This window comes from Acipenser ruthenus, chromosome 27, assembly GCF_902713425.1.
Source record: "Acipenser ruthenus chromosome 27, fAciRut3.2 maternal haplotype, whole genome shotgun sequence".
NCBI classification, from domain to species: Eukaryota; Metazoa; Chordata; class Actinopteri; order Acipenseriformes; family Acipenseridae; genus Acipenser; species Acipenser ruthenus.
Genome location: NC_081215.1, coordinates 22176560 through 22201132, shown reverse-complemented (window position 1 = coordinate 22201132; position 24573 = coordinate 22176560). Strand labels below are relative to the sequence as shown.

Sequence of the window (24573 nt, the reverse complement as noted above, 5' to 3'; positions counted from 1 at the left end):
GGAATATAGCATGCATGATTGAGCCACCTTGAGTCACGTACCTTGTACAGCGTGCACCTCTTGTATACTGCCTTAAAAGAAAACGCCATTGAATAGTATATAGAATACTATAACTGGGGTATACAGCTCACTTTATATATTCTATGTATAAAACACAGAATTTGTCCTAAAATGTGCAATCAGTGGGCATTATAATCTGTAAGTTATGGTAAACATTGTATTTTCGCATTTATGCATTTTGAGGTTGTACTGAAAATCTTTTTTTTTTCACAAAGGCTTTTTCAGCTTTTGCTATTGTATATGTGCCTGATGTGTTTGCTTATCTCAACACACAAGGCATAATAATAAAGGGATTTCCCTCAACTCACATTTCCTTTATGGGTACAGATAGCCAAGAATAGTTTTTTAGCTTTGGTTGAATAAATTACTGCTGGGATGTGCTTAAATGTAACACTTGTAATGGACTGTGAAGGACAAAACGTTTTTCTTTGACAAAATTAATTCTTATGAAGGTTTGAACTGAACTGAGAAACAAAAAAATTCACCTAATCAGGATAATTGTCTCTGAATAAATTAAATGAAAAAAAAAATGTGTTGAAGTCAAAAATGTAATGTGGGATTTTAAAATCATGTTAGCAGTGGTAAAAGTAATAGATGTGCTTTCAGAACAAGACAAAAAATGGATAGATCCTGCATTGCTATCATTTTAATATGTTATATTGCAACACCAGTATATATAATATTAAAGTAGCAATCCCTACCATATAAGCATTCTGTTTATATGGTAGGGATTACAGAGAGTGATGTTACTACAATATACACATTTTCTTGACCATTGTATGTTCTGTATCATGGAAGAAGGTGTGATTTTTCTACACTGAAGATCTGCAATGTCTGTGGCCTTACTTTATTATTATTATTATTATTTATTTCTTAGCAGACGCCCTTATCCAGGGCGACTTACAATCGCAAGCAAATACATTCAAGGAACACCTACAATGAACATGGTACCATAACTCCACTGTCTAGAAACTTGACATAAAAGACATTCTTATAATCACTTCTTTCAGTTTTATCATCATGACCAATTATCCGAAGTAAAAAAGCACAATGACAGTAATAAAGGAAAAGTCCAACCTCATTTAAACACTAAGACAGAAATGAGCTGACACTGAAGCTAATAGACACTCTCCTGTGACAGAAATTAAATGATTGTTGAAGAAAAAGGAATTAGATAGAAAGAAGGAATAGAGAGAGCATTATACTACATTAGAGACATTTATTTGCAGTCACTCTTGTCTATTCAGTATCTCTGACAATCATACAAGGTTTAACTTCATGGTTACAAAACCAGCGGTTGATATGAACCAGTGGATATAAAAAAAAAAGCACTGTATGTAAATTAAGAGATTCGACTGACAGCACTGATGCTTGGTAGAATGGTATGATTAATCATGATACAATGGAAATGTCCAAAAGCATTCTGTCTAAAAGTGGAATTGCCATCAGCGATGGGTCACTTTCTGGTTGTAGAGCTGTATGCATGTTAGTCATTCTGACTGCATACTTTTGGCATTTAGTTTTAATTGTGTTGCATATATGAAACCAAAGGTGTAGCCCCCTTTTCACAGCCGATAAGCTCATGTGCCTTATGCACAGCTATATGGTATACAATAATTTGTATGAAACCATGTGTCAAGCACAACTCCAAACTTGTTCCTCAGAATAGAAGACACATCAATAATGTCTTTGAAGATGGGATTCTGTAAACCTGGACGATGATGGCAAAATGCTTGGTCTAAGATTTGACAGAATAACAAGAAGGACCAGAAAAAGCACATTATGCATGATTATGCACTGGTGTAATTAAAAAACTGAATATGGTTCATTTGCTTGTCAAGGAAACTGTCTAAAATACATTTGCAGTACATTTCAGAGCAGCTGAACCACGATTAAGCATAACCGGATTGTATTATACGATGGCCTGGTGATTGACCTTCCTGCTTCAGATATCTCTTTCATCTTGTGATACCTACTATACTCTCTTCCATACTCAGTGTCTGGAGGCTGTACATTCGATTGCATTGCAGAGCAGCCAATACAGTGATGAAATATCACTCTGCCAGGCGGCATACTAATCAGTAGAGTGCTTGTAATTACTGCTTCAGGGGATTATTGCCGGCAAACACATAGAAAGCAAAGTTCAATCTGCAGCAGGTTTGCTTGCTGTAGATACAATAGCATCCAACATATTATACAAATGGCATATATACAAGGTTATATATACAAGGTTACATGTAAATATGTTAAACTCCAAAAAACTAAATGATGCCCAAAAAGCAAATTCATGCTTTTTTGTGCCCATTGTGGTTTCCTAGATTTTGTCTTTTTCTTTAGGTGCGATTCTATCATTCAACAGAGATGGGAAATTTGACAACATTGCTATTTAATTTTATAAAGCTTGTTTCAAGAAAGAAAGACACTGTATGTTCTCTATATTCAAGCATCGTTTTTTCTTGAAATACATTACATATAAATGATCCGATGCTGATGTAGAAAACAGGGCCAGTGTATTGATTTCTCTCAGCCTGGCTTCAAAGAGGCAGTCATGTGTGACTGACTGAAAGTTTATAGCAGTGTGCAAATGTCCACAGGCTCTCCAGTGAGATTTAAAACCGTTTCTTGTCAAGATATCTGTTATAGCATTCTCTTCTGTTTTAGCATCTTCCACTGCGTTTGACTACAAGGGAAAGTTTCATCACAATGTGATTTATTTTGCTCCTTGATTAATTGTCTCGTACATCATATTTAATGTTTTCTATGCAACACTTATTTAATTTTGAACTTATTTCAGTTACACCACTTTCCTGTGCCTTCCAATAGCTGTCAGCATTAATACTGTTTGTGTTCTGTCGTGGGTGAAAGATGTGATACTTCCTTAACCATCATTAATGGATGGGTGACATTGGTATACTTTAGATAGTTATCATACAAAGCTGGCTGTGTAGGAGTGAACTTCATTCAGTAAAGTGTGAGGGCATACATTCTGTGAAATAGAAAGTTACATTTTTTCAATGTCTTTCTGCAGGGTTCTGTAGCGTGGGGCGATTTATGTCATTGTTCTCTCATATGCATTCCTATTTTGCAGATAGAGGCGATTTGTAATCGTTCTTATCTTCTGCAGCCAGTGCAGGGGTTTGACTACGCCAAGCAACATCTTGGGCAGCAGGGTGGAGAAGAAGAAGAAACCAGCCCTGTGACACAGGAAACGGGAGTTTTACCACTTCCTGTCAGAGATGCACCTCTGTCTCAAGAGAGAGGGATTTCACAGGATGGAAGTACTACAAAAACAACAATGACCAGTGAAATAAGCAAAAGGTAAGACAATGCTGCTGGACTTCTTGTTTTTGAGGTACCGGTAAACAAAAGCTTTTTTTTTATTTTATGTTTACCCTCTCCTTAGACCAAATCGTTTTAATGCATATCATCATTTCAGAAATATATTAGGAGCAGTAATAAAATCCCATATCTCACCTTAGCTTTGCATCATTATGGCAATCCAAAACATGGCTGATAAAAATGCATAGTGTAATGCACGCCTTTTTTCCCCCAAGCAAGCTTCTGGACTCTACACAAACATGATCTAGTAAATATAAAATATTTACTAGATATTTACTGCAAAGGAAGGGAAAGCGAATGGCATGTCTTTTTATGTGGTTCTTTTATCACTAGGCAACCAAGAACGTATTTTCGTAGCTGTGCCAACCTCTTAAATATAGCAGGATGGTTTTGAAGTAGGGAAAATGTGTTTTTAAAACCTGGCATTGGTCGAAAGTGCTTATCAGCAACATTAGAATAAGTCTGTTTTTAATACTATACCAGTAATAGTGGTCAGTTTAAAAAAAAAAAAAAACTTGATGACCATGAAAACCAAGTGTCACTCCTTTCTAAAATCTGATAAAACATTGGTTCTAAACACCTGGTACTGTAGTTGAGATAACTGTCAATCCATGTCCTTGCTCAGAGTGCACTATAATGGTGTCATGTACAGTAAGGTCCTTCATACATCTTTATTATTATGATGTATTTGTTTTATTACTTGTTAGAGTGTCCATCACCTGTCATTGTTTCACTAATAGCTGTGTGTCTTGTAGTAGGCATATTAGGTTTGCAATTTACCACATTTTTCTTTCAGTTGTGCTTTGATACTGAGCTATACTGATATGTTCAATGTTTGGTTCCGTTTCCGGCACAGACATCAGTTTTTATTATACCATGACGATTGAGCTATTACTGAGGATGTTGTAGATGTGAATACAATACGTAGTACTAGAGTGTGTAGTATATTTTGAAAGCATTTACTTTCAGTCCCCAGAGAAACAAACAACATGATTTAGCAAGACTTCCGGTAAAATAAAACAAAGGTTAATTTGAGGATGCAGAGATGTGTGTGCCTAAGTTGTTTGTTGCTAGTTATATAACATTTCTTTCACAAAAAAATGGCATCCATTTCATTTTAGTGAAAGACCTATGACTTAAAATGACTAGGAGTTAGTTACAGACTGGAGTTAATATTTGAAAATTTCTTATTTAAATTCCGTCCTTTATTTTTCTTTTCATTCCATTAATTGCAAACTGCAAAAGGAAATGTCAATCTCAAGCATGTGAGAGCTGGTGGAGCATTAACTGTATGAAAAGCCAGTGCACAGATAAAGATCAGAAATCCATGTGGTTCTTTTTCATAAGCCATGGAATGTGAGATCGCTTCTTAGCTCATGGCAAATGACCTTATAAGCTTTAGTAGTGCTAGGTATTGAATGAGGTGTAAATGTCTACAAAAGAGCAATTGCTTGGTTTTTGCCTAAAAAATAGCTCAAGTGTTAAACCTTGCTGCAGCTTTTCATCTATATGCAGGGGTGTGCAATTCATATCGCCCGCCAGTAACAAACGTATTTAAATTAATGCAACAATACTATTACATTGCCTTTGTCTACAGTTCAGTTTGACCGCCAGCTCTAGGAAGAATATTTAACATAATAAAAATTACAAAAACCTTTAAACTATTTTATATGTAATTGTTTAGCAAATTATTATTATTTTTTTATTATTTTTAAAAGCTGCTTAATCGGATGGTTGGCAGTAGGTTTGTAAAGCTATAGATTGACTTCATTATTTTTAATGTAACTTTGAAATTACTCAACAGCATTGCACTCTTACTAAACTACTACCTCCGAATTCTGACTCGATTCTCTGGTGGATATCCTCAGTCTCTCATAAGTCAGGCTGCTGTGAGCAGTGTTGTCAGTCCCCCCCCCAAAAAAAAAAACTCTAGATGAATGCAAGAAAGCCTTAAGAATTGCCCCTAATACCTCTAGGGAAAAATGATTGAGCATGAGGACTCAAGTTCCTGTTTTTCTAATTGTAAACACAAACAATTATGCTGGTGAAATGTTCAGTATATACTGAATTTGACAATTCGTGCAAGTAGCACTGAAATCCAACTTTAAATAATACCAGAAGCACATCATATTAAGTCCCTTGGACAAGAAGTTTTTTTTTCAGAAATTGCCCACCCCTTTATCTATATATTCATATCCAAAATAGAAGTGTAAAAAACAAGCAAGGAATCAACATATCAAGAAAAATGATAATGTTGCCAGTGTTGGAGGGTTTACAACCTTGGTTATAACGGATGCCATGTTTCCGTCTGAATTTAGGACTGTGTGGCAAAATAACTTTGAAATCAGCAGGCCAAGATCAAAACAGTTAAAAAATGTCAGCCCTAGTTAGGGTTGTGTCTCCTTGACAAAACGCGCTGTCCCCTGCTCGCTGTGATGAAAGAAGTCTTTGACAGTATAGTAAAGCAAAATTGAACAGTCTGACAATCTGTACTGATTTTTGTAACATAATAGGACATGCTTTTAAGAATACATTTTCATGGCTGATTGCTAGGACTGGCTTCTTAGAATACAGCAGTGAAGGTCATGATCTGATACTTTAAGGTTGATGTTAATTGCCATTAAAAATGAATAGCAAGAACCCTCTTTGCATGTAGAATTTCAATGGTCTCGTCATTCAGACTTATGTTTAAATAGCTGCCATGCATTACACAGGCAAATATAACTAATTCAACCTTTAACATATTTGACATCTTCATAAGTAACAGTCCAGTCAGGAGCATTCAGGTTAATTTGGTCATTTAATATTATTGGATGTCCTGACCTGAACTGTCATATTATTAAAGGAAAGCGGAGTTCTGGGATTTCATTTGACATCTTCTTGGCAATTTTGTTTGGTACAGAAAACTGTCCGTTCACAGTCAGCAGCATTGCAATACCTCAAAGACTGCACCCTACCTGTAGTCCAGTCAACCTTGCCTAGAGACTACACTACTACAGTGCCTTGGTTCATCCAAGGCTACAGGTGTTATTCAATCAATAGAAGGACTATGCTAGTTTAGCTGCCACCCAGAGATACTGATTGAGGCAGGGTTTGAAGGAGTGGTGTTGCATGAGCCTTTGATTGACAGGAAAAGACAGCATTACTAAGGATTCAAGTACAAAAGCTACTGTATTTGAAAATTATAGGATTCCAAGTTCTTTGTTTTTTACTTGAACCAATAGCACTCATTTTTATTTGCAGATGGGGCACCTCATTTTATTTCAATTTGAGCTTGTCTCCATATAGTTTTCAAAGCCATCTTTGTCCAGTGCACTGCAGCATAAAGCTAATTTGTTTTTTGAGCAAGCAGTTAAGTAAACCTGAAGCAATTGTCGTTATTCATAGCGTTGCAAGATGTCTTTTTTCAGCACAGTCTATGAAGCACAAGCTGTTCTTTTCTGTGTGATTTGTTGTTAAATGTGGTACAATTGTCTGTCTTCCACCTGCCGTGCTTGTTTTCAACAAACTTTTTAAGTTTGAATTCTGTCAAGAAAGTAGGTAACCTTCAAATGAGGCTTATATGTAAAGAACTTACAGTCTTACTTTGTGCTATGGTTACTTTCAGCAGGTTGCCTAGCGGGGACAGTTCGGTCATCAGTAACGCATCAGGAAAGCCCAACACAGGCAGAATATCTCCGCAGAAAATGACAACACAACAGAAAATGAAAAAGGAAGAGTCAAGGAAGAAAAATGGTGAGACATTTGTAAACCTGTTTAGAATCAAGAACTCCACGCCACACAGTATTTCAAATAAAGTGTTAAGCCTTTTATATGAATGGCATTTTATGTCAATGATTAAATATTCAAAATCCCTGCCCTTTGCCTCATGTATATGGTGTTAGCATTTTGAACATGACAGTGTGGATAGTACTCACATGCTTATAAATGAGCCTGTTTTTGATAAAGCCAGAGTAGATTGTGCAGAGATTGCAGCTTTTATTACTGTTTACAGTGTCTTACCATGACCACGCTAAACCCCTGTGCTAGTACAATAAGAGAAGTGCTTAACATAATTTGGGTTTGAATCTTTTTCGATGCCCTTATTATGTTGCAAATCAATATTAACTGAGAAGTGTTAAAGAAAGAATGCGGTAATAGAATTGCAGTGGGAATGCCTTTCAGGGTTTAACATGAGCAAAAAGGCCAACCCTCATTTGAAGCACACACAAGCAAACATTCTGAGGCAGAACATTTGATTTCATACCTGTAAACCTGCAAGCACTGGCAAATAGTGAGCACAAAAAAAAAAAAAAAAATCAATAGGTTTATAATGCAATCTCCAAAAAGACCCCTAATTCAGCACTATTTCCTTCACAGTTCAATTAACTTTTGTGCTATATGTTTGTTATACTGTAAACAGAGAATGTGTAGCAATGTCAGTTACAATTACAGTATATAAAACAGTTTATTCAAATTAATAGAAGAAGCTTATATAGATCACATTTCGGTAACGCAAGTTAAGAGTCTCTAACTGCACTGTAATAACAATGAAGTAACACAGTAATTACACACGATTGTGTAGTTACAGTGCACCACCATGATTAATTAACTAGCATCTTCTGTAATAGCAGTGCATTTACACAGTGTGGTTATGTATTTACAGTAGAATGCAATTGCAATCTAAATACAGGTTAAAAGTGTTATCCACATTCCATATTTCCCATTGCAACTGAGAGAGTCATATTGTTTTTAATGCATGTATGGTAATTAATGAATTGCAAACTACTCAGTTACAAATCTTGCTCTTTATATATTGAACTGTGTGGTACATTTTAAAAATTTACATTGCTTTTTCAGGTTTAAGATCCAAAAACAGAATCGGTAAGAGTTTAAGTCAATATTTGAATCTAACTTCATTCAAATCAGAACTTGTTACATGTGTATGACTGTTTACTACCTACTATCTGTCTAAATAACTGGATCAGTTTTTTTTATTTATTGAAATTTGGCAGCTTTTAAAATTGGAACATCAGCACCCCTACACACACAGATGCTGTAGTTATACATAGCTGTATCTGAAAACTGCTTTGGGTTTAAAATGGATGGTATATTATTCTCTGTTGCTCTTTCCTTTGGTGGTAGACAATGACATTTAAATCCTTTTCGGTTTGTTCCAACCTGACATACTTTATTTCAGTTATAGATACATTAAATAAGCACCAAACAAGACTCTTATTGCATAGCAATTTCACCCATTCCAGGTTTTACTACTAGGTTGATTAGCCACAGTGTATAGGTAACAAGCTCATGTGTCTTACGAAACTCATACTTAAGCCAGGAATGGATCAAACTGGAATGGGAGTCTTATTTCCATCTCTGGGATATATAGGAAAACTGAAAGAGGTCACCATACTCTCTTGGGTCCAGCATTCTGGGAGGGGAGGGGAGGGGAGGGGGCGCTAGAAGGTACAGGTTTTTTTTTTTTTAATTAAAAAAAAAATATCATTATTATTATTATTATTATTATTTTTTCAGTTACAACGCACATCACCTAGGATATACCATATAACGGGCGGATACTTTATTTGTGCTTTATTGGCTATTTTGATTGGCTCGCCAATAATACTTCCACCAATCAGAGGGTTGCATACAGTACTCGTAGCGATCCCGCCCTCTATCAGACTGGTCTACAGAACAGATTATAGAAGCGCTGGACAAGAGCAATAATATGTCAGATGTCAAAGTGGATACGAGAATGGCAGTGATGGAGCCAATTTGCTTGAAAGCATTAAAAGTAGACCGGACATTTCCATCAATGGATTTAAAAAATGTGGAATTGATGATGCGAACAGAAACCCGAGGCAGCCAAACAGACAAAATTGTTTGTGTCAGACTTGTTGAAAGTCTGTAACAAAATGGTTGATTCTTATTGTCAATACAATTAAAACGTTTTGCACCGTATAAAACTCAGCTATATTAACAAAACACATTTTTATGTTGATACCTCCAGGTATGTCAAAGTTTGTAAATGGCGCTGTGCATCTGACTGGTGCCTTTTAAGCTTGCATATTTTTGGATGAAGTCCATGTCATCTGATAATGTATGTTTATCAGCTTACTATGTAGTAAGCTTTGGTCACAATCGGTAAACTGTAATTTGCAGTGTTAAGTTTGCTCTTATATTACGATGGATCGTCAAGTACCACAGACAAGAGGAAGGGGGGCGCGGCCCAAAACCTTTGAGAACCGCTGCTGTAAGGTTTAGAAATGAACAGTAGGCTGTGAGCCATGCTTAGGCTTAATGTGCTTTGGCCCGAAGCCTAATCCTTTACTGCTTAAAGACTTGGGTAAATACATTGATAAACTAACCTGTTTGTATAATGGCGTACATCTTTATAGCATATAATGTAGCCGTTTTTTCCAAAAGTGAGAGACTCTCTGGATCCATGCAGATGCCTTTTATTCCTAGGAGTTGCAGCAGCTACAGAGCAGTATAGTCCCAGGGGAGATTCCATCTTGATCAATTTGCATTATGCTTATTAACAACACATATTGGAGTTTTAATTAACCTGGTTAATTGAAAGATTTACAAATACAATACATAATATGAGGTGTGTTCATTAGAGTGCAGGAATGTCAAGGGCCCTAACTCATTTGCTACAGTTCTCCAGCCTTGATTGCTATGAGATTTGCCCTAATGTATCAGATAAACAAATCTTTTGGCTTCATTGCAAAATCAGAAACTTGCTATTGGTAGTGCACTGCTGTTGAAGTGGAAGAGGAACTGACACTGGTATGTCAGTATAGTGAAAAGGTTGACAGCATCAACTAAACAATATATATATATATATATATATATATATATATATATATATATATATATATATATATATATATATACCAAAAACAAACTGAAAAGGATTTACTGGACCTTCAAATTCTTTACATTCAATCAAAATAATGTTGTTTCAAAGCCAACCATTTGCTTCAATAACTAACACTCCTCAGTCCCAATGAGTGATGAAGAGGATGGTGCAGTTCTTTTTGACCGGGTGTCCAGATCTTCACCAGATCCCTATGATACGTCTTCTGGGTCACTGCAGCTAATCGCTATCAAACCGCTGGCAGCGCCTCCCAGCAACTCGCATCCAGACTCGGACAGGAGCCAGGACTCTGCCGTGATAAACGGAGAAGTAAGTATTGCACATACTGTAAGGGCCTAGGCCTTTCTTTTATTGTGGTGTACCAAAGTCTTCTGGTGTAGTGATTGTCTAGAAACACAATTTTTAAATCTATGTATCAATATATAATTATCTACTGTTTATACAGAAATAAACGCTGTTAGTCATGAGGACAATAACTGATTTTCTTTTTTAAATAACAAATTAATTATGACTTTCAAACAACACTATAGAGTACATTAATAACATGAGAATTAATGGATCCTTAATGTAAAGTGTGACCACAACATTAAGAATTCATTAACAAGCTAAAGTCTGTGACATATTCTGTCACAGGCGTTAATGTGAGCTGACAAGCATTTGGAAAGGCTTTGCACATACTGTTTGTTGAAGATTCAAATTTAAACACTGTGTTTAACTTTGTAGGTTAACAAAGCTTTGAAGCAAAAATCAGACATTGAGCACTACCGGAACAAACTGAGACTCAAGGCGAAAAGAAAGGGGTACTATGACTTCCCAGCCTTGGATGGTAACAGCAAGTCACTCCCTCAGAAACAGAGGCACATGTACGAGAAAGCACAAATGGAGCTTGACAAAGTTTTGGACCCAGACGAAGACATGTCCTCCACTTACGTCAAGTCCAAAAACAGGTAAAACAATTTGCAATGTACTTGTTTTACCTTTTAGAACAGTGTGGACATTTGAAACAAACCAGTGGGGTGACTCAGAACAACTGGAAAATAAAAGTCAGATGTTACTACCAGTCAGATTTTTACTAAGGCAGCTCATTTCGCTGCTGTCTGTAGCTGCACAAAACAAATTCTTAATGTAACCCGGATGTTAAACTACTGACAGCAGCTCCTAATGGCAGTAGAAATATTTTATTCATGTAATACCTGTAGTTTTGAAAAGTAATGCTTGTTCTTTATTACTCTGGAGGCAACAGATCTGCAGAGTGAATGTAAAAATATAAAAAAATGCTTTAGATTTTTTTGGAGTTGCTTCTGCATTACAAATATGTATTTTTTCACTAGCGTGAATCATTTATACTGCCACTAATCAATGTGCATATTTACTCCCAACAGAGAAATTGATAACACCATCTGTCAAAGTGACTCAATTCTTGTGCTGTATAAGCCTTGCAATGCTGCAAACACACACAGCAGAAATCTCGTATTCAGCTCAGTACAGAACTATAATGTCATCTTTCCTAGAATAATAAGAAAGTCATAAGGGATGCATTTGTATTTGTTCAAGGGAGGTGTGATCTTTTGATGGCCACTAGAGACCTTTCAAGGAACTATGAGGTTAATCAGAGTATGCTGTATTTTTAATGTTTTAACCGTGAATGATTTACCACAAAATAAATCCCCTTCGATCTCAGTGTGTACTTATATTAATCAGGCACTGAGACTAGGCTCTAGGCAGCCAGCAGCTGACAGGTTTAAACAATATGCTTTCAGACAATCCCACATGAAGAGCCCTGCATACAGAAGCAAGCAGTCTCTAAACAGCCCGAGCCCAGGTGGAACTGAGATGGACCTTCTAGTGACGAGGGAGAGGCCCAGGCGTGGAATTCGAAACAGTGGATATGATGTGAGTCCTGGAACAGGTCGAGCGCCCCCTACTGACAGAGGACAATACTGAACATTAAAAACAACATTCTTATATATATATTTTTTTTTTAACCGTCATGCATTTCTTTATTAGATGCATTACACACGTGCTATAGCTTTGAAAATAGTAACTTTCTAGAATATATTAGTGCAATACAGTATGAAACACACATGGATACTCTGTGGATACTGTGCTTTTAAGCAGCTGTGTAGATGGAATCATTTAAAACATTCTTTTGACCCCTTAGGTTTTGATTTATTACATTTTAAATAATGCATAATTTCTTAAATTAGATTTTTTTAGATCTATTACTGCTCATGCTTTGCATGTGTTCCATTTTTTCTTCTTCATGTTGAGCTCCCTTACTATTGTGCACATTATAGATAATCCTGGGGTGCAATTGTAATTACGGTGCCGCTAACCTTCTATAGCATCTTAAATAGGTTCCAAATGGAGAGAGATTTACTGATGTCATTGGTATTGTATGCAGCATTAGCATTACAAATGCATGCATGCTGTATTGATTTTAAATACCTGAAAAACAAAAGCTTTTCTGTTCGGGGTTCATTTTAAATGACAGATGAAAAAAAGTGGAATTATTTCAATACATAGAAATAAGGACATCTTAGCAGCAAACACAATATGTTATTAGTAATTATTTGCAGAAGCTCTTAAGAAAAGCACCAGCAATGCCAGCTGTGAAGGTGTTATTGCTCAGGGCCAGAGGACTGCAGTGCCCACACTCTGGGTGTTCAGATACTGCAGGGGCTGATTTATGAACTCGGCTCTAATAGGCCTCCTGTGGCTCTCCAGCACTGTGCATCCGCAGTCACTGAAATAAGACTGTATCTTACCCAGTTTTCACTGAAAGAGGAGCACAAATCTCAGAGAATGTGCAGGTGAGTTTAATACTTTCTCTGTAATTGCCAGCCTCCCTCCAAAGGCTTTGACTTTGTTCCGTTCCTTCTTTTCATATTGTGTATCATTTCTTAAAGAAAATACTGTTCAGGAAGAGGCTGAAAAAGATCTTAATGCACCAGTAATATAGTATTGTACTGATTCAAGTGCAGCAGTCCCCCATATGAAAAACACCTTTCTATCCTCACTGATGTTTTCCAAAGGGTTTCTGGATATCTGACAGATGCTTGTATATTCTACTGCATGCATAATACATGAATGCATGCTTGGTTATAGATCAAGTGATTTGAATCAAGTCTTTTTTTTGGTAAAATGATAGTATGCCACTAAAGTTTGTGATAACATTTAGATAACAAGATTTGGATTATTTTTACTGTCAGCTTGTAAGAGGAAAGTATGTTTATGCAGCTTTTTCAAAGGGTTTTATTGAAAATTATATTTAAAATAATTTAGCTTCTGAAGAGTTGAAGGAGGTTCACTTAAATCCATATAATGTATTTTACTCACAGATTCAATGTGGCTTTTGTGAAGATGACAACTTATTTTGACTATTCAGCAATGCTTGGTTGGATAACAATGTGACATTTAAAACCTGTCGATACTGGGCTTTGCGTCTGTTGTTAAATCTCATTCAGAGAAGAAAATCCATCAAGGGCAATTTAGTACTGATACTGCAATGGGTGTCTCTTAGGACGTTTATGTAATCTACTTTACTGTAGTTATTATAATCCTTACTGCACGATGTGTTATCGTTAAGGAAATATTTTCTTTTTTGTTTCTAATCAGACGGAGCCAGAGCTTATAGTAGAAACCAATGTGGACCATGTTGCTGGGCCTAGAGGTTACACCCGGGGTCGTCAGGTCAAGGGTCACTCTGAAACATCCACACTTAGCTCCCAGCCTTCCATTGATGAAGTCCGGCAGCAAATGCATCTGCTTCTGGAGGAAGCGTTTAGTCTGGCCTCTGCTGGTCAAGCAACAACAAACAGGCAACAGGGACAATACAACCCCGTCCAGCAGCTACCCTTTTCAGAGGTAGTGACCAGTGCACCTGGAACGATGAACCGACCCAGGGGAGCGGTCCAGTGGGTTCCTGCATATAGCTCTGATTTATACCAGTACAGTTTGCCAAGACCTGTAAGTTTTTATGACATTGTCTTCATGCATTGCCCATTAAATGTGCTCTAGAATTGAGATTGCTTTGCTTGGAATTACACCTGATCCTACCATAACACAGGGCTATTTGGGCATAAGAGCAAACAAGATTCTGCTGTTTGAAAAGAGCCAAGCTCCGTTATTGAGGTAGTACTACAAGCCTTTGTGTCGCTCATGCAGGGAACCGTCACAACCCCTTTAAATTTAAATTCCAGTGCATTGATTTAGTCATGAAATGAAACGGGATAATTGTGCAAAGCTGGGTGCAAAACCTCTTTCAAATGGTACAAACAGCATAAATACAATTCTGATATGGTGGATTAGCACAATAAACTGACCCAAATATAAGTGGCTTTTAGTATTACCTTGTGTGGATTGTATCTTCTCTTATCTGCTTAATGCTATGTGTTCAGTATTTCTATGACCAGTCTTTCATTAGGATTACAGATATATACTGTACATCCTGCGATATATATGACTTGATATACAGGGATGGCACAAAGGCTTATACTGACAGCATTGCATAGAATAAAACCTGGGTCTTATAAAATGGAGAGATCAAAGCATTTGACATATAATAGCTACCACTACAAATACATGCAATGATCCTTAGTATTTATAATGTTTATATAGCTTTATAAAAACACTGACTTTGTTTGTTATCATATCCATGTAGTTAATTCTTAAATCAATAGATAGCAGTTTGTAAACTTAGCTATACCTAGAGATTTAAGTATTAAAAAAAAAAAAAAAAAAAAAACCTAACAAATCAATGCCTGCATTTGTTGAACCATCAGCAGCCCGACTTTCAAATGAGCAAGGAAATGAATGGGGTTGTCTGAGTTAGTTTTTTAAATCAGATTAAATCCTTGGCTCTTCCATTAGAAAAGTTTCCTATAGTAAAAGCATAGCAAAGTGTGATAAGCATAGAAAAAGTATAGTAATGCATTGGTAAGCACTATAAAGTACACAGATGAACTATGTTAACTATGGTAAATGCACAGTATAGCTATAGAAAAGGCATGAAAAAACTGCAAAATGAGCAAAAATACCACGGTAACCTTTTATAAGGGTTACTTGGGTAACTCTATCACTTTCAGATCTATACATGTGTGCATGGTTGTTGCAGTAATATATCGTCACTGACGGACAGCTGTCTTTGTTTCAGGCCTTCAGGTTCTCACAGCTTTCTGACATGGCTATGGGTTCCCCTCCGCCCCCTGTACCTCCCCGAAGCGGGCCTGCAGCTGTCACCTCGCTCCGACGGTAACGTAATGCACAGATTATACTCACTGCCATACAAAGCCGCGTGTTGCAGTAATTTTATACATCTCGGACATACATTCGTCCGGACAGGGGAAAGCACTGCGCTGGCAAACATATCAATTATATTGTGTACCTGCAGTGGGTTCATTGCAAATGCTGCTGCTGTATGTGCTGCAGTGTTAACTGTGAATTCTTGGCCAAAGGTGTATGGTTTCTGCTGTGATATGCTCTGGCTGTTTACTGTGCAAGTATATATTATTAAATATAAGTTTTATTAAACAACAATATGGTAACCTGTTCCATTTCAGGAGAGTGCTGTAAATTATAATTGCTGTAATGCTAGTCTTATCATATGTTATGACAATGCGCCCCCTTGTGGCTAGTGATGTGTATTACACAAAAGTATATATTTTTTAGTTTTTTTCCCGTCAGATCTACTTCAGATATTGGAACTAAGACAAGGACTTCTGAACCCATTGGTCCAGAACATCAGAGCCAGCATGACGCTGCCCCATTTGTGCCAGTCACGAGAGCAGCTTCTGTGGATCAGCCTGTCTCTAATTACTCAGGTGAGTGACTTACAAATACCTCCACTTCCTCTAACCTTATTTAGAGCTTTTTAAAATTCCTGTGGTCACATTTTTATTGCTTTTGTGAAAGTCCTATATATAATAAAATGTAAAAAATAGAAACAGCATAATGTAGCCTTTTTTTTAAATCTTCTAGACCTGTCAAAATATGTCAGTAAAGAAGTAAATCAGAGCTTCGCAAGAATTGCTCTTTTGCAACAGAACAGACAGATTTTACAGAGCCATTCATTCCTGCTACCATGGCTGCAGCAAAAATGAGCGGGATTAGGCTGCTTGATGGATAATACATGTTATTACCAAGGGACAGTAAAATGGAAACAAAAAAACTTGTTTTGGTTAAACTTGTCAATTTGTGTTTTCTAATCTTTCTGATAGGAAACCCAGCACCAGCAGTTTATGCCATACCAGCAAACCGGCCTGGGTACTCAGGCTACTTCATCCCAACTCCCCCCACCCCCTATAGGAGCCAGACCTGGATGCCATACCCAGCTGAAGGGAATGTGCCGAGCCAGTGGGCTGAAGCTGTAAGAAATTATTTTCCTTTTTTTTTTTTTTAAATAGCCTTGGTTAGAGATGCCTATCTTCCTGATACAAAAAGAGACATTTTCATGAATTTTCATAAAAGTTCTGTGCTTGCATGTTAACTTTTGGATTGAAAACTACTCCGAATTACCTTTATATTAGACCTTTATATTGCAATTACATTGTAATTATTTTCAATTGAAAGGCCATTTGTTGTCGACTGTTGTATATAATTTATTTGAGTTCCATTTATTTTACGTTTATGTATATGTTTCAAATGTATACTGCTGTGTTAGAATTATATTGCCTATTTTATTGACAGAGATTGTCTAATAGTTTTTATTTTTGCAAAATGGACATGCACACTAGTATTGAATATTAAATCCATAGATTTTCTGAATATATAATTATAAGCTTTTATGATTTATTATAATGTATGTTTTTGGAGACTGGTGTCATATCTGAACATTAATTAAACAAATATATATTTCCAGTTGGAAAGCAAAATAATAATTGTGGGGTGACATAAAAATTTTTTTTGCTTTTCATAAGTGACCAAAGGAATCAGGATGCTGTGGTTGTACAGTGCTGGGCTGTCACTGCAGATCTCAGATGTCTCTGGGTGAACATGTATAGTTGAGTGCCAGGAGGGGCCTCCTGCTGTCCCAGCTCCCTGCCAGGGCACCACAGAGCCTTGTCCAAGTCTCCCTGTCCAATGGCGTGTTCTTAATGATTTAATTTTGCCCAGCAAGCTCTGACAGGAAGCCTGGGAATGCTACAGTAGACAACTGTTACCATCAAAACATCCTCTGTGATGACTCATTTTGTAGAAAAGATGATTCTCAAATGATTTTATGTTATTTCGTTGAAATCCAGATTTGACGTTCCCTTTAGAGCCTTGCCGCAATAACAATGTTGAGCCACCAGGAGTCAACGCATTTTGAAGTAAATGCAACTGTTAAAGGGGAAAAGATTTAGCCATATTAGGAAGATTTTGATGTCCTGATTTTACATTGTGTTTCTTTTTTTATAGGTTCCCTTACCAGGGTATGTGGAAGCCTATCCCCACTCCCGTTACCAACAAAACAGCCCTCCCAGACTTCCTCGGCAGTGCAACCAGGCCTCATCCCTGCACCCCACCCTGGACCAGGCTCTGACCCCTTCAACCACAGCTTCCCAGCAGAGCCTGACTGAGAACGACGCGTCCGACACCTCGCTCACCAACATCTCCACGGCAGCTCTAGTCAAGGCAATACGAGAAGAGGTGGCCAAACTAGCAAAGAAGCAGACTGACATGTTTGAATTCCAGGTCTAGTGACTTTAGCGTTAATAGCAATAGTTGCAAAATACGAAGTGGAGACAAACATGCAGCGTCTTGATGGATTCTTGCCTTGACTGAAACCGTAACCTGGGAAAAGCAAGACATTCATTTTTAAAATGCCATCAGCTGCTGCTGTAATTGCAGACAGTAGCAGGATCTTCATCAACAGACTTGTCTTGCACATCCACAAGCAGTTGTCTAGTGCTGTATTTAATTAGCTTATGCAGAACCTACTAAAGGCCATAAGAGCATAAACTAATTATTTCTGTTCTGTGGGGCTTTTAGCTGTACATGGAGGCTACATCCTACAATGTGAATATTTCAAAATGTTTTCTTTTATAAAAAAAAAAAAGTAGGCATTCTAAATGAAGGTTATTAAAATGAGAACTGTACATTGTGTAAATTATAAAGACCAAATATTTCAATAACATCCAATGTGTGATAGTATAAAAATCTGAATATTTCAATTGCATTGCTATAATATACATAGCATACATTATGCTGCAGCTGTATGATTGACGTAACAGATTCAGGAAATGCTGCACTACAAAGATTCCTAAATCAGCAATTTCTTTAAATACTTTAACAATGTGATGCAATTCAGTAAGCGTTTCAGGAACCAGTTGATGCAAAATACCGTAGAATCATTTCAGAACAATCTTGTTATAATATTCCGATCAGGTTCCACTAGTTCTATGGGAATTCATTCCTTATGGATTCAGACGTCTGGATGAATTATAGAGGTTCATTAATAAGAGGAGAATAGTGTTATGTGATATAAAAGTATTAAGTAAAATAACACAGACACAGATATAGTGGAATGAAGAGTTGTGGCTGTTTAAATGGCAATGCCTTGGTCAGTGTTTAATTTAAGGCACAATGATAAAGCTCAGTTCTGCCACGAAGAGAAGAAACATTTAAAGGATTAATAAATACCATGTAGTTACAGTACCCCAGATCTAATCTAGTGGCCTCATTTTCCCCCTCAATTTAGAGCATGAAGCAGATGGGTTGTATGTCTTACAGTTGCCAGTTTGTTGATTTTATATACATCATCCCTCAAAGTGTTTCATTTTCAATGTGCAGTGTACACAGATTGTTTGTGGTCTGTATGTTTCCATTGGTTTAGCAAAGTGCTGTCTTTGTTTACAGTATTTGGTGTGTTCTTTGGCCTTTATTGGATTGCCTGGTACTGGTTGTAGCGCTGTGGAAAAGGGGGAAACTAATTTGAACTATTTGTAAAGTTGTCTTAGCTTTCTTTAGTTGTACAAACCAGAACAAGCAAACATTTTTTTTGGAAAACAAGACTATTGTCACATTTTAAACTGGGACGCTTCTGTGACAGTCCCAAATTGAGAACTACTGAAAAGTTTCAAAGGATTACAGCCCGGTCACACTGAGTACAGCTCCAAAACGAAAAAATGTGTTTTGGGGGGAAGATAACAAACACTATTTTGAAGCAAACGCAAATATAAAGACACATTTTCTGAGCGGAATTACCCAATTGTAAATCTATACTCGTAAGGAATAGCTTAGTTGCAGGAAGGGGTAGTTAAATTACTGTTTTGAGTGGTTTTGTGCTAGTTTCTTACCATTCAAAATGATTCCTTTTTGAAAAGTTACCTTTTCACAACATAGGGACCAAATCAGGGGCATTAGCTGGATTATAAATAGATCTCAGGAACAAATTAGCACTTGCACAAGTTACATATTGCAAGGTGGAGTAAAAGCCAAACAAATGAACCCCTTTAATTTCATTTGTCTGTCACAGAAGCAGTCTTGCTATTGTAACTGCAGTTCATTTGAGGGTTATGATCTAGATAAAGCAGTGCCAAATATATAAATTGTTTTTACATTCCTATCACGTATTATCATCCATGTGCAAAGAATAACAAACCACTGGCCCTATTTAGCAACGTTTGCAACTAAAATTGGATGTTTATTGAATGATTTCCTTATTATAATGCAATATATATATATATATATATATATATATATATATATATATATATATATATATATATATATATATATATATATATATATATGGTGATATAATGACTGCACTGTTTTTTTTTTCATAATAAATTGGCCTCTAAAATATTCCGAGCTCAAAGATATACAAGTGTTTGTACTGAAACAGCCTTTTTAAAACAACCTTATAAAATAATAACCTGTATGTAAATATAATAGGGGAAAAAAAGGGAAAGCTGAACTGTCCTTTATAATTTGTGTAGTTGTGAGATGTCTAACATGATAATGGGTTTAGTTCAGTATGGCTCAGCTCAAGATTTTAGTAAAAAGGCCAGTATATAAAAATATTATACTTTAATTAGTGTTTAGTTGTTTTAGTAAGGTTTTAAAATCTTATTTACTTTGTTAATTGCATATCACCAAACGTACATGACAGGATCTTTACAAAATGAATTTATTTGCTGGATAGGTATTGATCAGTTTCTTTCATTACAGTGCTGCATTATAAACTAATTGAATTGAATTTGAAAATGTGATTAAAAAAAAAAAAAGATTTGAATTGTGTTAATCGACAGAGCTTAATAAAAGATTATTGTTCAGCCATTGTTTTGAGTATGATTATTAATTTATCAATGTTTTAAAATTAACTTCATAGACATTACAGTACACTATCTTCAGGTACAGTATGTTAAATAGTATATGTGTGTAGCAACAAAATTACATTTTATTACTGTAATAATATACATGCTAGTATATCCTGTCACACTTTACCTAATATATACTAATATATATATATATATATATATATATATATATATATATATATATATATATATATATACTAAATCAAGTTTTGTGAATAGGGCACAATGTCTTGAAACAATATCATCACATTATCTCTCTAATGTTTAAACTTGTTAATATGTTTTATTACAGAACTCTCCATGTTACACCTATCTGGTACAAAAAAAAAACAAAAAAAAAAAATTAGGTCTTATGTACAAAGTCTTAAGTGACTAGAACAGAACTTTTCAAAAAGTCTGAATGATTGTGACGAGCCGAGCTGGATCACAGCAGTGGTTATTATGGGTTAGTCTTCTCCCGGTCTTTCTGTAGTTGTTGCATCTTTTCATCCTTCAGTGTCTTCAAGAATATATCTGTTGGTAACAAAAACACATGCAATTTACAAGGTCAGGTGTGGCACAACTGCAGAGAGGGCTTCAAATGTGCTTCATTTTACAATGCTTTATTTATATTATCTTGTAGTAACTTAGTTTAGTTTAAAAGCATTTTACCAATACATGATTATCTGACACTTTTGTAACATGTTATGGTGGGGTATTTTTAATACAATGAGGTTTATATTTTTGTATTTTATGTTAGTATATCTTTAAATAAAAAAGACAACAGCTTACATCTTCTCGAGTCGAATCCTCCGCCGACAAGCTTGAGCAACTCGATTTCCTTCAGCCGAATAGCCAGCTCACAAATCTCGTCCAGTTCACTCCAGGCGACGCTGGCCCCTGGTGGAGGGGAAAAGAACTGCAGTGGTTCGTATCTTATCTTCGCCAAAACCTGGGGAGGTTGATTTTTATAATAACTTTGACAGAAGAATAGTTTTGTCCAGATATCGACGTCGTTAGTGTCGTTATCATACAGAGATGGAAAATCTGGAAGATGCGTATTGTTCATTTTGTGGTCTGTCACTCGCTATTCTTCGGATTGGCTGGCAGTCCCTTTACCTCAAAAATGATTATGTTGAAGTTTGAAATGATGCACCTGGAGACATTGGAACCTGAACGTTGTGTAGAAAATTTTAGAGAATGACATCAGATTTGTTCTGTTCTCAGAAACAAAATTTTTATAGACCTACTGACTGCATTCGTGCGCGCATGCCTTACAAACGCATATGTATTGTTATGTAGGGTTTAATAAAGCACACCGCTTATGTAAAATGAAGTTGAAACTAACGGTTTCTTCAACAGGGTCGGTACTTGAATAAGCTGGGTTGGGTTTCTGAGATGTACAGTATAAGCTAATTAAGTGTATACTGAGCTAACATAACACACATGGGAATTCATAGAAGGGCTTTTCTGGTGAAATAAAATGTTTTGAAATCGTGCAGCCACCAGCAGGCCTTGTTGTACAGGTGACACTACGGACTTAGGGAACAGACAAATGCTGTAATTGTCTCATATGTTTATAATCTTATGCCCTTTGTGGTTAAATATTGAAATAAATACAAAATACAAAAAATCTGACTCAATGCATCTTGTTAGGAACATAACTGTTAGCAGAGACGCTCATACCATTTAAATTATAATTTTTATCATGCATAATCAATATAAACATGAGTTATCCGACAAATAATATTTATATTATATTTTCAACAAAGCCTTCGTGAGAGATTTTATACAGCACAATACATTTCTCTGATTTGTTTTTGATGTGTTCTTTTTTCAGGACAGACACTGTGTTTAAGCACTGCAGTAGATATCAGTTGCGACAATGAGACAACAAGAGCTCCTGAATCCTTTCTCCTGCCTTTGGAGTTTGTAGATTGCCAGGCATGTGCAGAGGTACTTTACATTTTGTTCATGTTCGCCTTTGACATTGCTTCTGAGTCAGTATTGTTGTTACTGTGTTTCAATCTGTTGCTAATATACTTAGATACATAAAGAAGACCCCGAGATTGGCTTATGGGTTTATGTTTTTCTGTTTGCAGCTCTCTCATACTGACCCTGAGAGTAATCACCAGGTTAAAGTGACAGAGTCCTTCGGTAAAGTTTTCAGAATTAATTCTATAGGTATTAAACGCGTGCTTCCAAACCAGCAAATAAAACTGGATTACATAATAATAAACAATATATCATTTATTTCCTAGCAGGCACCCTTATCCAGGGCAACTTACAATTTATACAGACGGGTTTTTACTGGAGCAATCTGGGTAAAGTACCTTGCTCCAGGGTACAGCAGCAGTGTCCCCCACCCAGGATTGAACCCGCAACTCTCCAGTCAAGAATCCAGAACACTACTCTACACTGCTATATGTGCAGTGCCCTTTAAAAATGATTTTATGTAAGGGTTAAAACATAACAAAATGTGGTGTTCTTTTCAAAGGAGAATTATGTGGCTATATTACACAATGCAATATTTAACAATGAAATTCTGTACGCTGCAGTACATTCTCCAAATTAGAAACGAGTTTGAAAAAAGAGAGTAAAGGAGTGATAGGTTCATATTTTATTTTAGGAACTTATTTTATGTCGTGTGGTAGACTGCACTCTGATGCAATGTATTATGGTGCTACTGTATCATAGCCCTGTCGTTGTCTTTATTGCCATCTAGTGGTGAAAACATTTGGCTTGCCTTGTTTATTATTGGTCCTTTTTTTAGAGCTTGCAATAGATAAGACAGTAAAACAATTTCAAGTTGCATCTAATTGCTTTTAATGAAAACTCCTTTTTGAAGTTGAGACGGCACGGTATTAAGCAAGTGTGCATTTTCCTTTTCCCATAATAATTAATCTCGCAAAAGCAGTCCATAGAAAATCGCTCTTTACCATAAATATATTGGTTCTTTAGTCAGTATTTATTATAAAACGTTGCCAGTCTTACTTCAAGTTCTGTTTTTTATCAAGAGCATAAGATCCCAGTCCTTTTCTACCGGAACGTAACTAAATTACTCACATTTTGTACAGGTAGTAGAGGGAATACTATCAAATGTAGATTGTGCAATTACTAATTAAATCAGAATCACCATATACAAATTATGTACCTTCGTCAGTTGAAGCTTCACCTACGTACACTCTGCTGGTCAGACCTGAACACTCAACTAAGGGATCGACACAGCCAACACCATCACTGGTTAAAGACTCATTTGGATTTATTACAGATTTGCAAGATGGTTTATTTTTAAAAACACATATAGATTCAAACCTAAATACTTTACAAAGCATTTTTCTGCAAGAGACTTCATTTGGGAACACGACTCCTACGGAACTGGCAACTATTTTTATTCATAACACACCATTACCAAAGTTTCCTCCGTCAGTATCAAGCTTAGTTGTAATGACTGTCCTGGCAGGGGTGACAAAGTCACCAAGTCTCTTGCTGTGGAGGGCAATACAGGATGGAAGGACTTGTCAACTTTTTTTTCAACCTGTTTCCTCCTTTTCTGCTTTAAAACAATCCACAGGCTCATTAACAGGCTCATCACCTGCTTCTTCACACTCCACGCAAGACTCTTTGTTCATTTTAACAGTCACTCAGAAACTGGCCATAGATACAGTTCCCCCAGGGCAATCTTCAATATTTCAAAAGAAAAATTCTCCAAGTGTTGTCCCAAGCTTTTTTTTCCCCAGTCTTGAGTTGAAAGGTACATTGTCGCTAATGTTTTATAACACGCTTTCTACATTTAGCATGTTTATATTCTGAACCACAAGCCATGCCAACGTCTTCCTCTATTCGTTCTGCATCAACAGCAACTCCGAGTCTTGAAAATTTTATGGGAGAAGTAAACTCAAGTCAGACATTATCTTCTGTTTTATCAAAGGCAGCGGTATTGTCAGTTATTACTTAAACTGCTCTACCTCATAACCCTGCGTCAGTAGCAACGTCAAAGCCTTATGTACTGTTCAGTTTGCCAGC

At 36.4% G+C, this 24573-nt stretch overlaps 1 protein-coding gene across 9 annotated transcripts in view; it reads left to right on the top strand.

Moving 5' to 3' along the window:
- LOC117431989 (UPF0606 protein KIAA1549L-like) overlaps positions 1-18243 on the top strand; it is a 57775-nt gene extending 39532 nt beyond the window's left edge. For 3 of the 9 annotated variants that reach the window (XM_034053343.3, XM_059002337.1, XM_059002331.1), the window contains 11 exons: positions 3149-3378; positions 7007-7134; positions 8239-8262; positions 10389-10573; positions 10988-11211; positions 12025-12157; positions 13883-14233; positions 15420-15517; positions 15935-16086; positions 16483-16631; positions 17663-18243. In XM_034053343.3, the coding sequence (XP_033909234.3) occupies positions 3149-3378; positions 7007-7134; positions 8239-8262; positions 10389-10573; positions 10988-11211; positions 12025-12157; positions 13883-14233; positions 15420-15517; positions 15935-16086; positions 16483-16631; positions 17663-17944 (1956 nt within the window). In that variant the 3' untranslated portion in view covers positions 17945-18243. The remainder of the gene's footprint in view (positions 1-3148; positions 3379-7006; positions 7135-8238; positions 8263-10388; positions 10574-10987; positions 11212-12024; positions 12158-13882; positions 14234-15419; positions 15518-15934; positions 16087-16482; positions 16632-17662) is intronic. The other 6 variants (XM_059002338.1, XM_059002335.1, XM_059002332.1 and 3 more) reach the window with 5 other exon arrangements.
- The last annotated feature ends 6330 nt before the right edge of the window (positions 18244-24573 follow it).